This window comes from Semicossyphus pulcher, unplaced genomic scaffold (genome assembly GCF_022749685.1).
Source record: "Semicossyphus pulcher isolate SPU_LCO1_2020_fin unplaced genomic scaffold, fSemPul1.0.p SCAF_15, whole genome shotgun sequence".
Classification (NCBI taxonomy): Eukaryota; Metazoa; Chordata; class Actinopteri; order Labriformes; family Labridae; genus Semicossyphus; species Semicossyphus pulcher.
Window position 1 is genome coordinate 12,895,808 of NW_027211659.1, and position 12,558 is coordinate 12,908,365.

A 12,558-nucleotide genomic window follows, 5' to 3' on the forward strand; every position below is an offset into this window, starting at 1 on the left:
TTGTAAAACTGTATGAAACAAAAATGAAAATGAAACAATAACGACAATCAGACGAACAAATACATTTAAAATATTTAATATTTACAGCACACAAAAGGTTTCCAGACATGAACTGTATCTCAAACGTCCAAAGAGAAATGTGCTCACATGAATGAAGAGGCAAACAATCATAATAACTCTTTGCATGCTGAGGTCAAAATAAATATCTGTATACAGTTTACAACACACACACTTAAATATGTATAAATATTGTTTGATACAAAAGATACGAAACAACTGAATATCAGAAATATGAACTTTTAAAGCATCTGCATCACATAGTGTTTACGTCTGAAATGTTAATCTGATGAATGAGGTCCCCAAAGATCATTAACTTCCTCGACTGTTGCTCTTGTTTGACTCTGAGATGATTTGCAGCACAGTGATATGAGAGGTACTTCACCCACCTACAATTACTGTTGTTCAAATATCACAAATTACAGTAATAAAAGGCTTAATAAGTCAGGCAACGGCATCTGAAACAATATCTCATTATGTGATACGTCATTAGGTCCTCCATGTGATTGCCTGTCTGTGTTGGAGTAAATGAATCCCAGTGCGAGCACATGTTCTGTCATGTAGCAGCATCAGAGTGTAACATTTCTGTCCCTGAGTGATTTCAAGACCTGCGGGGCTCGAGCCTGTGAGAGAGCTGAGTTAGCGTCCTTTGGTTGTCGATAACGTGAAGCTGGCGCACGTAAGTGCGGACTTCTGGGTGGTTTTTACTCGCCAGAGGGGAATCTGGACCTAAAACAAGTCATAACATGAGGAAAAATTGATTTAATATGGTTTAAATAAATAGTTTTCATTAAATAATAATCCTTTTGGCTGCACACTTACTGAACGGTTGGCTCCTGCAGTATCTCAGTATCTTCACTGTGTTCGCAATCATCCGCTAAAAGACAAAGGGCTATAATCAGCTCCAGATATCAACAATTACCTGAGTGGCTAAAAGATTTACACCAACTGTAAGACAATAATCGGAACCCGCAGAGCCTCACCATTTTCTCAAAATTGATCAAATTGTCGATAAATGTCTTGTTGCCCTCATGAGTGAATGTCATGTCTGGAAAATAAACAAGGGAACATCCTTGGTAAGTGAAGGAAGAGCAAAGTGAGGACAAATTGCTTTGTTGAGAAAGTAATTCTACAGAACAAGTGTGTTAAATAAAAAAATGAACAATCATTAGATAAACCCCTCTGACCTTTGATCAGCAGAGGCATGAAGGGAATGATGGGAGGATCCAGCTTGGCGACTGTCAGTCGGTACGCGCGGTGGTTTCTGGACGGGTCCTGTGGAAACAATCACACTGTTCTGAGATCTGCCGTCAGCGTGTTAAACCAATCCATCACAGTGCAAGCTGAGGATAAGGCTGCTTCACAAACACACTTTACCAGCTGCAGGAAAGTTCAGCTTTGACAGAGAACACAACTCAAAGATGGGGAAGTGCAAAATGAGCAGCTCAAACTCACCATCAAGTTTTCAAACTCCCCGTAAAACTTCTTGAACTTGCTGGGAAGTTTCTGTGAAAACACGCAGTAAAGGTTAACTTGCATTTAGGGTAAAAAGATTTTTGACTGCTGACATTTACCCACCTCCCAGGTCTGATTCAGTCTGCATACTGCCGGGTTACTCAGCCCCATAACGATGGCGAAGAAGCCATTCAGGTTCCTGTAATCTTTGCAGCTTTAAGAGAAAACATGAAAAGGTGAGTTAAAGCAAAAAATACACAAAATAGTAAACAAGTAAACCACTTACTGGGCGGCGATCTTGATAAACTTCTTGAGAAGCTGAACCCTCTTGCTGAACTGAGAGCACAGACACATCTCTGTGATCACCCAGAACTGGATTTCATTAAACCTCCTGAGGAATAAGTCCAGGTTCACCGTGGTTTTCTTGACGTTTTGCCTCCCGAACATGTGGTAGATGAGTTCAAGCTGCCAGACAGAAAGAGAAACACATGTAAATAATCAGAATAAATGAACATGAACCAAAAAAACATAACTTTAAATAGATAACAGTCATACCTCATGCACACAGTGAAAAAGCTCCCAGTCATAGGAAGTCATGTGGTAAGCCACATCCTTTGAGCTCATTAACTCAAAGCTGGCTAATAACCCTGAAGAGGGGCCCTCCTGCTCAGGCAAAGGCGTCTAGAAAACAAGAAAAACAGCATTTTATATTTGATAATGTTACTTTCTAAGGCTGCACGGTGCTTTTGCCTCACAGCTCGAAGGTTCCCTGTTCAAATCTCCTTTTGGGCATATGTTTGCATGTTCTCTCTGTGCATGCATGCAACACTCTCCGGGTACTCTGGCTTCCTCCCACAGTCCAAAGACATGCTCGTTAGTTTTAATGTGTTCGTAGTTCGTAGGTGTGAATGTGAGCATGAATGGTTGTCTGTATCTACGTGTCAGCCCTGTGATTGACTGGCGATCAGTCCAGGGTGTACCCCTGCCTCTCGCCCAATGACAGCTGGGATATTTTTGTTTTGCAAAACCCCCAAAAAGATGCTATGAACGAAGGCATTTATCAGCTTGCTACTTAAACACGGGAAAAATGACATCGATAATGTTAATATGAATTAAAGAAAAGAGAAGAGAAGAATGCAGTTTAGTGGTTTAGAAGGGTAAATAGTACAGATTGGCTTGTATAAAAAGTCTTATATAAAAAGATTCACATATAAAGGAAAAAAAATCTCCACATTCACTACGTTGCTTGGACTATGCATCAGGTTTCAGTGAAATCTCTTTGTAACTTTGAGGATGTGCTGAGATGAACCCACCAAAGAGTCCAGCTGGTCCCTCCGGCAGGCAAACAGCCGTCCATTGACACTGAGAGTGGAGAACACTGACACATCATTGTGCTTGAAGATGGCTTTCTCTGGAGTACGAGAACACAACACACGAGTGTTAAAAGATTTAAAGTTGTCATTTTATGAAAAATATTACACACTACAAGTTTAATGTAACTTAGATCCTTTTATAAAGTTATCTACTAGCTTTTTAAGCTAAACTAGCATAACAGGCTGTCAGTCAGTTCACCACTTTTAGCTAGTGGACTGACTGACTCTAACTATTAGATTCATTCATGGCTCCCAGAGGGTGAATCCTCCACCTGTGCTGATCCCTTCACTTTTTTCCCTTCATCATTTCAGCTTCTAATGAAATGTCGCCATATCTTTCTGATTGCATCATTACACACACGTGAACGCTCATGGCTGTCTCCGTTTTTCTTTACAAAGCCAAAGTTCACTGGTTATAGATGAGCTGCAGGATAATCAACTCCATGCAGGAGAGCAGCTACAGCTCTGTTTGTTTACCTGTGATTAATAAGGAAAGTTCGGGTCACATGTGAACGGTTAAGAGCTGCATTAGAGCTCTCTGTCAGACACACGGGAGCATCGCTACAGTAAGGAGCAGCCACTCGCACAAACAGCCTCTTGTTGAATGTTGGCACAAAAACAGCTGTGTGTTTTTCAGGCCATTCTTTAGCATCGACTTTAGCAGCTATTAACAGCCTGCAAACTCACCGCAAAAGACAGCTAATGACTCACTAAATCAACCGGGGATTAATTATTGTTACACCCTCATTTGATTAGCATGTAGCCGCTGCCGCTCTCACCTCCTGCAGAACTGAGGCTGACCAGGAGCAGGTCCTCGGCTGACCCCAGCTTGTCGGCCACGGCACCGATGACCTCCCTGACTGAGGCCACCACGGGGACACGGATGGTTGTGTAGGTGTGGTCACAGCAGTAGACTTTGAGCAGAACTGTGGGCGTAAATGAGGACAAATATGGGCTTGTCAGCAACACAGAACGAAGGAGTGGTTGAAAAGTGGTTAAATCGCGGGTCCCATATACAGAGGCTGTAGTCCTCGATGTGGCGGCCCACCCTCGGCCCTTTGCCGCATGTCATCCCCTGTTTCCGACACTGTCCTCTGTCTATCTCAATTAAGGCATAATACATTTTCAAAAAATGGTTGTTGGTCATCTGATGTGTCAGGGGATAACAATTAGGATATGATAAAACAGTAGCAGACAGCAGCGTGAAGCAACAATAAACTGTTAATGATACACAGTGCCGGACACACTTATCCAAACATGTTGAGACATGTCCTTTACTCACTTTCATCGTGACTCCTGATTGGCTGACGTTTTTGAAGCTTCTCGTCTCCCATGCTGAACTGCCGCAGAAGGACTTTGTGCTGTGTATACAACAGAGTCCGGAATCAAAACATTTCCCCACATGATAAGAATAACATCAACAGTGTTATGGAAGGAAAAGAGTCAGCCCAGTCTTACCTTTTTCTGTGAGACTCTGGCATCTTCAGTGCTAAAACATGACAGAATAAGCAACAATAAATATAATGTTTTGGTTCTTATACCAACAAGTTCTGAAGACAAATTACCAGCATTCATTTTTAGTTATGTGAGCATGCAGGAGGAATACAGACGGCCAGTTTAAAGATGAAAATGTAACTTCTTCACATCCCTGAAAACTTACTTTTGCTTAACAATTCTCTCCAGTTCTGTGAGTTGGTCCCTGAGTGCTGGAATCACTTTGGCATCGTTGGTTACGGCCACAAGAAACTCCTGCAAAACATAAACAAGCTCTGAATAAAAATGTGCTTTTTGCAGTGAACAAAATACAGGAAGGGTTTTATAATCCAACACTGTAGCTGGGGTTGAAGGAATAAAAAACAGATATTATTAGCAAACATTTAAATGTAGTCAATATTCTTCCCCCGGCCTTTTTGCTCAAGGCAGCCAGTAAGTGCATACATTACATCATGTTGTAAATATTTAGTCCCAAAACAAACAGGAAGTCCAAATGTGTCTTTACCTTTGATTTTTCTTGTAATAAATAATTGAGAATTCACCTTCCTAATTGGTTTCTAAGAACTGGACAACACAGCTGGAGTCCTCACTCACAGGAGTTTGTTTGCTCTTGTAAATGAATGTCAGAATAAACTCCTGGTAAAGACTGCAACATTTAGACTCAGGTTTGAGCAAGAGTTGTTTCGTATTCTTCAGGATTTGATGACATCTCTGAAGGCCTCTGTATATACTTTTTACATGACATGTTTACTTGATGTTCCAAAACAGTTTTACAAAATTGTTGAATTCATTAATTATAAAAAACAATATGGAGTCCTCGGTCAGGTGCAGGGGTTTCTGCTAGGCTTGGAATGATTAACACTGTATGTGTATGTGTATGTGTATGTACTGCGTGGGGTGATAAAGGGATAAAATGTGTGACGTGTAATGTTTCTCTTTTTTCACGTTTCTCAATAAAAAATGTATCAAAAAAACACTATAAATCCTGCCAGGTTTCATGGTTGAATGTCATCAAAAGTCTAAAATGAATTTGAAAATTAAAACTGACTGAAACACTGACTTTTAGGGAAATCCTGAAAGGCAAGTGAGAAAAAACTCCTTCTCCGTCATGTTTTACAACTTCGTAAAAGTACAGATGGGGAAGAAATGGCAGCATAATCTTTCTAAATTCCTTTTTTTTTCATCCATGACACAGTTTGGGGGAAAAACAGATTATCTTGGATATTTCTTCAAGTTGTTTCTTCCAGGTAAGTTTTCATTTCTCTATGCACTAGAATACATTTATAGTCAAAAGAGACATCAAAGCACTGATAGATTGCTTGAAGAAATTAAAACTCAGCTTGAAGAATGCTCTCACGCTTCATGAAACAAAGGTAGTGGTGAGCTTCAGCCTCTTGTGGCCACAATGTGTATTACAACAACAAACACAAAAAATAACCTGCAATCCCTTTTTTCAAATACTTGCAAATACTTATTTTCCAACTAACTTAAAAGAGAAAACACCTTAGATCACTTCCTTTAACACTATTAAACTGAACAATTATCAATAGTGGTTATGTAGTTATTCATATCTATAAGCTGACCTCTAGAAAGGTCACCGATATGTCCTCCTCCTGCAGGTGATTTCCATGTATTGCAGTCCACTGCATCACCAGGCGGATCACCCTGCGCTTGTTGTTGAGCGTGTAGTCGAGCTTCTCCTGTTCAGAGCCCTGCGAGGCCTGAGCGTGGTAGGTGCACAGCGGTTAAAGATCAAAACAATGTGAGCAAAGCAGAGCCTTAAGTAACCACATTGGGCAACGCAGTGCTGAAAGGATATTGGGCCATCAGCACTGGACATAGCTGACTGTTTGGGATGAAGACACAGTGCATGAGCACAAAGTCGTCTAAGGCTGCGTCTGCGGGGCAAAAGAGGAGGTTTAATAAGACACCTGCGAGAGCAGCGTAAGAGAGAGATCAAATAGTGTTCCAGAGCAATCAGGCTTTCATCCACATGGCCCCGTGTCTGTCACCTCTGCAGGCAAAATGAAAACCATATGTATCCACACAAGCGGGAGTAATTAGATCAGCTCTGTGATGTGTGGCTAATTATAGCTGAGAACAAACAGGTCAGTGCAGAGCAGCAGGCAGAGGACAGAAACGCTGAGCCACAGAAAGCAGAACTACTGCACAGAAGGAACCCCTTCACAATAAAAGATCATCATATTGACAGATTGTATTACATGGCACTAATCTGACACAGTGGATGTCGCATGGCGTGCAGTACCTGACTCTGTGAATTGAGAATCCAATCGCATCATTTCGAGGAGGTGCTCCAAAATCTTCTCCGGAGTCCCCGACATTACCTTGTATCTGCAGCAACACAGAATAAAACACACCCTTCACTAATCAAAAAACACTGGCTCTTAATGCTTAATGACACGGCTATGGCCCTCCACTGATTTGTGTTGAACTTGAACGTGTGTCTGTGATTGCTTCATTTGATAACAACCCTTTCTACAATCATAGAGTTCTTGGCCGGCTGAAGATTGAGGGGATTCTGGGCTAAGAGCTGTCAGAGAAGCCTTAAAAAACAAAAAAAAAAAAGCAGGGGCATCTTCTCTGTGGAGGAGGATCAACACAATCCAGCGTCGGTTGTTTTCATTACTTGATAACAGCATCACAAGAAGGAGCAGCACAAGAAGTGTTGTGTCTTCCCCACTCAGGAGGGAGAACGCAGTCCTGACACTCTCATGTGTGAGGAGCAGAGTTGATTAGAGGGCGACCCCGAGCAAGTAATTGTGACTTGCCAGGCCTTCTTTTTCCCCCTAGGAGCCAGGGCCATCATTACCATTAATGTGTCTCTCTATATTACAGCGGTCGCGGTGCAGTGACAGATGCCTCTATTAAGAAACCGCCTGTTGGCCGCAGTGCAGCACATTGCGCTGTGCTTGTGCTGCCTGCACGGTCAGGAAGCGTTTTCATCTGCTGGTCACACCGACTGACACAGTTCAGTGCTCACTTTGCACTCTCAGGGTTTTTAATGATACAGCTGAAATTCAATATAGTAGCCACAGGTTGATGCAACATTTTCAAACTGTTAAAGGTATAATAAGTAGGATTTTCCTAGAAAAATAAAATATAGACTTTTACAAAACTAATATAATATAAACCATCACTTATACATGTGTGTTGGTGAGTGTGTGTGCAGACCCTTGTGAGACCCTTCCCTCTGCATCTATTCTGTTGTTTAGCTTTGCACGGGACGTTTTCAGGAGGGGCGCTGTTGTGGTTCCCTGAGCCGATCACAGCGTAAAGTTGAGTGTGGGAGTGGTTCAAATTAGCATCTGGGCCCCGTTCAGACCGGTGAACATCGCGAAAGAGCGACGCAGAGTTGGCCTTCTTTCTGTTGGACAGGTAGGTGCCTCAAACCGGGTAGCACAAGCTAACTGGCGGTTAGCATGCTAGCGCAAAGGTAACCGGCGGTTAGCATGCTAGCACAACGGTAACTGGTGGTTAGCATGTTAGCGCAAAGGTAACCGGCGATTAGCATGCTTGCGCAATGGTAACTGGCAGTTAGCATGTTAGCGCAAAGGTAAGCGTGATGCTGTGGGTGTTAACTCGGCGGGGTGAGCGTGTTCTTGCATGAGAGAGTGAGAGTGAGCTTCTGGTGACAAAGAGCCCAGGAGGAGGGGCCCAGTTTGAATGTGTTGTTGACAAAATGCGAGGAAAAGTACTACTTATTATACCTAAAAGGATATAAACTAGATATAAACCAAAACTGCTACAAAATATCACCAAAGTATGGAATGCATATTAATCCACAGTTGAAAATACTCACTATCTAAATACACAGTTTACATGTTTCAGAATGACATCTGCTGAAAACTACAGCATCCAGCTGTTTCAGAACATATTTCAACCTTTAATACAGACTTTATTTAAACCCTCCATGTTTATTATTGAAGCTCTGCTGTGTGAAATGTCCCGCAGTGCATTGTGGGTATATTTACTTGTAGTGGGAGGACGAGGCTCCATGGCTGGAGGTTCGACTGCTGCTGAGACTTTTCTCTAACACCAGAACATCCTGACCGTGCTCCTTCAGACGCACCGTGTTGGCCTCCACGTCCTTTACACACACACACACAAACACACACACACACACACAGTTCATACACGTAAGTCATATATTTTAATATATCCTGTATGAAGAGGAAGCGACACACTGTAAGGTTGTCTGTCTGGTAGCTCATTTCTGTTTTACTGCCGCTTCCACAACTATCAGAGAACGGCATGTCATAAACTTAACACATTGTTTCCAACATCACACCTCACTGTGACGGTCTGTCCCATAAACACAGCACACAGCTATGCTAACTTTAGCAAGCGGGCGGTTTAAACTAAGGTCTTGACTTTGTAATAATGCCAAATAATATTTTGTATTCTTTTTTTAGATTTGTTTTTTTGCCTTTATTTATAGGACAGCTGAAGAGAGACAGGAAATGTGGGGAGGAAGGAATTGGGGATGACATGCACCAAATGGTCACAGACCACAAATTATTCAGCTTGAATGTTGGGGAAATGTGTATAAAATGATGCACAAGTGTACTTATTTCAATTTGCCATGAACCATAAAAATCAACAGTCTTGTGTTTAAATAATTAGGCCAATGTAAAGATAATATTGTTTCTAAAAGCTACTCTGAGATGAAGGGGGGTATAAGTATAAAGTAGCATGGAAATCCTACTTCTAAGACAAATTCTACTGTTAAAATGGTTTGCAATAATATTTTATAACATTCTCTAATTAGATATACAAGCAATTCAGAGTGAATGTTTCACTTTTCTGCCAATCCAATCCCAGTTATTACCACCAAAACTTTGCTCCTGTATTTCAGCCAGAACAGGAAGTTCTTGACGCCATTAGATCTCACAGATGAAAGCTTTCCACAAAAGTTAATTAACCCCAAATCTGCCTTCAAGCACCACCAGTCATTACCAACAATTTTCATATTCAGCAGGATGACTAATCTAATGGCTGCAGAGAGCTGCAGCATAATCTCAGAGCACGCATTAAGTTTTATAGTTGCATAGCTGAGTCTTTGCCAACAGAGGGCACTAGTGTGTTGTTACTTCTCTGACTGTAAAAGCGTCAGTGGATGTTAAACAGAAACTCACCCTCAGAATCCTGTTGAAGTCCTCCTTGTCCACTCTCAGGAAGTGACAGTTGTCCTCTCGCAGGACAATGGAGGCAGCGCGGGGGGCGTCGTTGACAAGAGCGAGCTTTCCAAAGTCATCCCCCTCGTGAAGAGTGCAGACAACACCCTGCACGACACAGATCAGTTACTGATGAATAAATCGATGCCCTGATCAGAGAGGCATAATCACCTTTGGTGTTTGGATTGATCTTACTTACTTTTCCATAGATGACAACGTTGACTGAGCCTTTCAGGATAATGTACCACGATGTGCCCTCCTCCCCCTGACTGAACACTGAGAGAGAAAGACACAAAGCTTTGGTAATCTGATACACTCTAATCTCAGATCTATCGGGTTAATTCTGTAATGGCATTGTTTAGCGCCCGATTTATGAAATTATCATCCACTTTATCAGGTTTTTAGTAAAGATCATCAACTTATTCGATCAAATTACTTACACACTGTTCCTGCCTTCAAATGGGACTCGAATATAAGCACTCCTGCCAGCTCTCTCTTGACCTGTGCAAGCAGGGGAGACACATTCATAACTCAGGTTGTTACTGCCATGATTTTGATGTCTGCATAGTGACATCAGCCTTCACATGTCAGATAACATGTACTCACCGTGGTGGAAAGGTGAGACAAGGCCTTTATATGGAGCAGCTCTTCATAAATTATCTCCAAATCATCTGCTGTTCTTTCAGCCGGACTGGAAAACAGAAAAATAACGCTATTACACTAATCCACTTTATTTAACATTGCTTGTGAGATTATAGCTTTTAAAGAGCCGCACTGTTTCCTGAGAATCATCCTCATGTGGGCGTCAGGTCCGATCTGCGAGAGGAGGAGCAGGGTGTCCTGCAGCTCCTCCTGGCTCTCCCTCCTCTCGTCCTCGCTGGGAAAAGGAGCATCTTCCTGCTCGTCATCCAGGAAGCGGTAGAAAAGGTACTTGTCCTGGAAGCTCAGCTCCTGATCCACTGAGTCACAACAACACAAAACAGACAGCAGGGCTCGCACTTAGAAATCTCTGCTTCTCACACGTACATGTGCAGGCACAGATGTCACACAGAGTCTCACCGTGGTTGAGAACACCCTCCTCCAGCAGCACCTGCCACATGCCCACAGCCTGAACGCGAGAGTGGATGCATGAGCTCTGCTGTATTTGCCAGTCAACCAACTCCGTCCCCACACAGCACTGCCTGGAAAAGACACACAAGCCTATATAAAATCTTAAACAAAACTGACCACTTATTTTCAACATTACAATTTCAAGATATTACATTGTAACACATTTTCCCAAACCAAGTTTTGATTTAAAACATTTTTTTGTTTGTATCTCTGTTTTGGTCTCCTCCTACTCCTAAGGCCCAAGACTGAGCACTTATGTGATATGTTTTGCCACATTTGGGCGTTTCTTAATTGACTGTGCCTGTTCTTGTTTTTGGTTTTACTAAACAGTTGACATAGCCTTGCAATAAAACAGCCTTTATGCTGAGTAATGGTTTTCCTTTCGGATAAATTAAGATTAAATAAAATACAAAATATCGACAAATGTGCTACTGATGTATGTTGCACTTTGGTATTGATAGCAGAATTTGTGTAGCCAGTGACAAATTGGCTACACAATTTTCCCTTACGGGAAAAATTCTTAATTTTACGAGAAAAAAGTTGTAATTTTACGAGAATAAAGTTGTAATTTTACGAGAAAAATTCTTAATTTTACACGAAAAAAGTTGTAATTTTACGAGAATAAAGTTGTAATTTTACGGGAAAAATTCCTAATTTTACGAGAATGAAGTTGTAATTTTTTAACATTGCCTCTCAAAGGAAAAATAAAGTATTTTCTACACACTAACCTGTACGTCTTCAAATGGTACTTCCTGTCTCTGATCATGTGAGGCGCCCGGGAGAGGATGGCGTTACGGAGGATCTTCCCCGCCCGCAGGATCTTCTCAGAGGGGACCTGCATGTTAAAATTCAAGGTAAATCTCAGCACTAACAGAGTCTTGCTGAGCACCTGTCACACAGACAGGTCATGATTGGTCCCGACATACACACATAGGTGGTTGAGTTTACTACCTGAGAAATGCATATAAGGTGGGGTTTGGCTGGACTTTCAATGAATGACTTCTGCAAAATGAAATGAAAGAAAATATAAGAGGAGTTGAAATGAAACACATAAAGGATGACAATGAAACTAAACAATTTGAGATGATATTAAAAGCAAAATCACAAAAATCGGGTAAAAATTATTGTTGTCGTGAACACAAAACATGAGGGAAACAACAGATAATGTGTGTTTTTCCTCCCACTGTGGTCTTCCTGCTGCTACCACATGACTCACAGCTGATATCATGTGTTTGTTAGCTGTCAATTTAAAGCCAACTTATGGCTTTCTTTATTGATTCTCAGTTAAAATAATAGTCTATTACCAGAGTCTTGACTGGTGGTTAAATGGGACACAAATATTGTGCATTACTGTACGGAAGTGAAGTGTTCTTTTTCCCCTGCTGGGACCACGGGGTGGGCTGCCGGGCTGTGACATTTAAATGCATTCTGCACACTTCAGAGAGCAGCATCACTCATGCATTTATGTGAAGGCTTTAAAGTTCATTATTTATTCACTAGAAAATTAGTCCACTCAGTACCCACTCAGTTTAAAAGCTGGCTTTCCTTCTTATTATTTATATATGTTTACGTAGATTAAAGCTGTTTGTCTGTTACATAATAAAAAAGCAGCGTATGGGTTTGGTTGTTTTTACATAACAGAACAATCCTGTATAAACTCGATGCAGGAACAAAGCTCAGGGCACCATAAATCTGCTGGAGTGCCACGTTATCACGCCAGAGGTCAGGAAACGGTGACAGGAGAAAGGTGGGGCAGGAACTGAGATGGATGGAGACAAAAACTCCGGGCACGTTGTTTATATTTAGACCCACTTTAAATAAACTTCACATTCCAAACGTATTCCCATCCTCTGCTGGAGATGTGCGTAACAGTA

The 12,558-nt window shown here is 41.6% G+C and overlaps 1 protein-coding gene across 1 annotated transcript in view; it reads right to left on the reverse strand.

Annotated features, from left to right (window-relative positions):
• Nucleotides 1-60: 60 nt before the first annotated feature.
• Nucleotides 61-12,558, reverse strand: part of rapgef4a (Rap guanine nucleotide exchange factor 4a) — a 33,696-nt gene continuing 21,198 nt past the window's right edge. The window contains exons 7-31 of the mRNA XM_069662643.1: nucleotides 11,636-11,686; nucleotides 11,413-11,519; nucleotides 10,634-10,755; nucleotides 10,350-10,533; nucleotides 10,181-10,265; nucleotides 10,015-10,075; nucleotides 9,774-9,850; nucleotides 9,536-9,682; nucleotides 8,372-8,487; nucleotides 6,646-6,731; nucleotides 6,199-6,277; nucleotides 5,963-6,113; nucleotides 4,546-4,634; nucleotides 4,344-4,374; nucleotides 4,168-4,246; nucleotides 3,665-3,811; nucleotides 2,826-2,923; nucleotides 2,068-2,193; nucleotides 1,799-1,977; nucleotides 1,636-1,726; nucleotides 1,513-1,563; nucleotides 1,245-1,332; nucleotides 1,041-1,105; nucleotides 880-934; nucleotides 61-786 (exon numbers count right to left, since the gene is read on the reverse strand). Coding sequence (XP_069518744.1) covers nucleotides 659-786; nucleotides 880-934; nucleotides 1,041-1,105; nucleotides 1,245-1,332; nucleotides 1,513-1,563; nucleotides 1,636-1,726; nucleotides 1,799-1,977; nucleotides 2,068-2,193; nucleotides 2,826-2,923; nucleotides 3,665-3,811; nucleotides 4,168-4,246; nucleotides 4,344-4,374; nucleotides 4,546-4,634; nucleotides 5,963-6,113; nucleotides 6,199-6,277; nucleotides 6,646-6,731; nucleotides 8,372-8,487; nucleotides 9,536-9,682; nucleotides 9,774-9,850; nucleotides 10,015-10,075; nucleotides 10,181-10,265; nucleotides 10,350-10,533; nucleotides 10,634-10,755; nucleotides 11,413-11,519; nucleotides 11,636-11,686 — 2,493 coding nt within the window. The 3' untranslated portion in view covers nucleotides 61-658. The remainder of the gene's footprint in view (nucleotides 787-879; nucleotides 935-1,040; nucleotides 1,106-1,244; nucleotides 1,333-1,512; nucleotides 1,564-1,635; nucleotides 1,727-1,798; nucleotides 1,978-2,067; nucleotides 2,194-2,825; nucleotides 2,924-3,664; nucleotides 3,812-4,167; nucleotides 4,247-4,343; nucleotides 4,375-4,545; nucleotides 4,635-5,962; nucleotides 6,114-6,198; nucleotides 6,278-6,645; nucleotides 6,732-8,371; nucleotides 8,488-9,535; nucleotides 9,683-9,773; nucleotides 9,851-10,014; nucleotides 10,076-10,180; nucleotides 10,266-10,349; nucleotides 10,534-10,633; nucleotides 10,756-11,412; nucleotides 11,520-11,635; nucleotides 11,687-12,558) is intronic.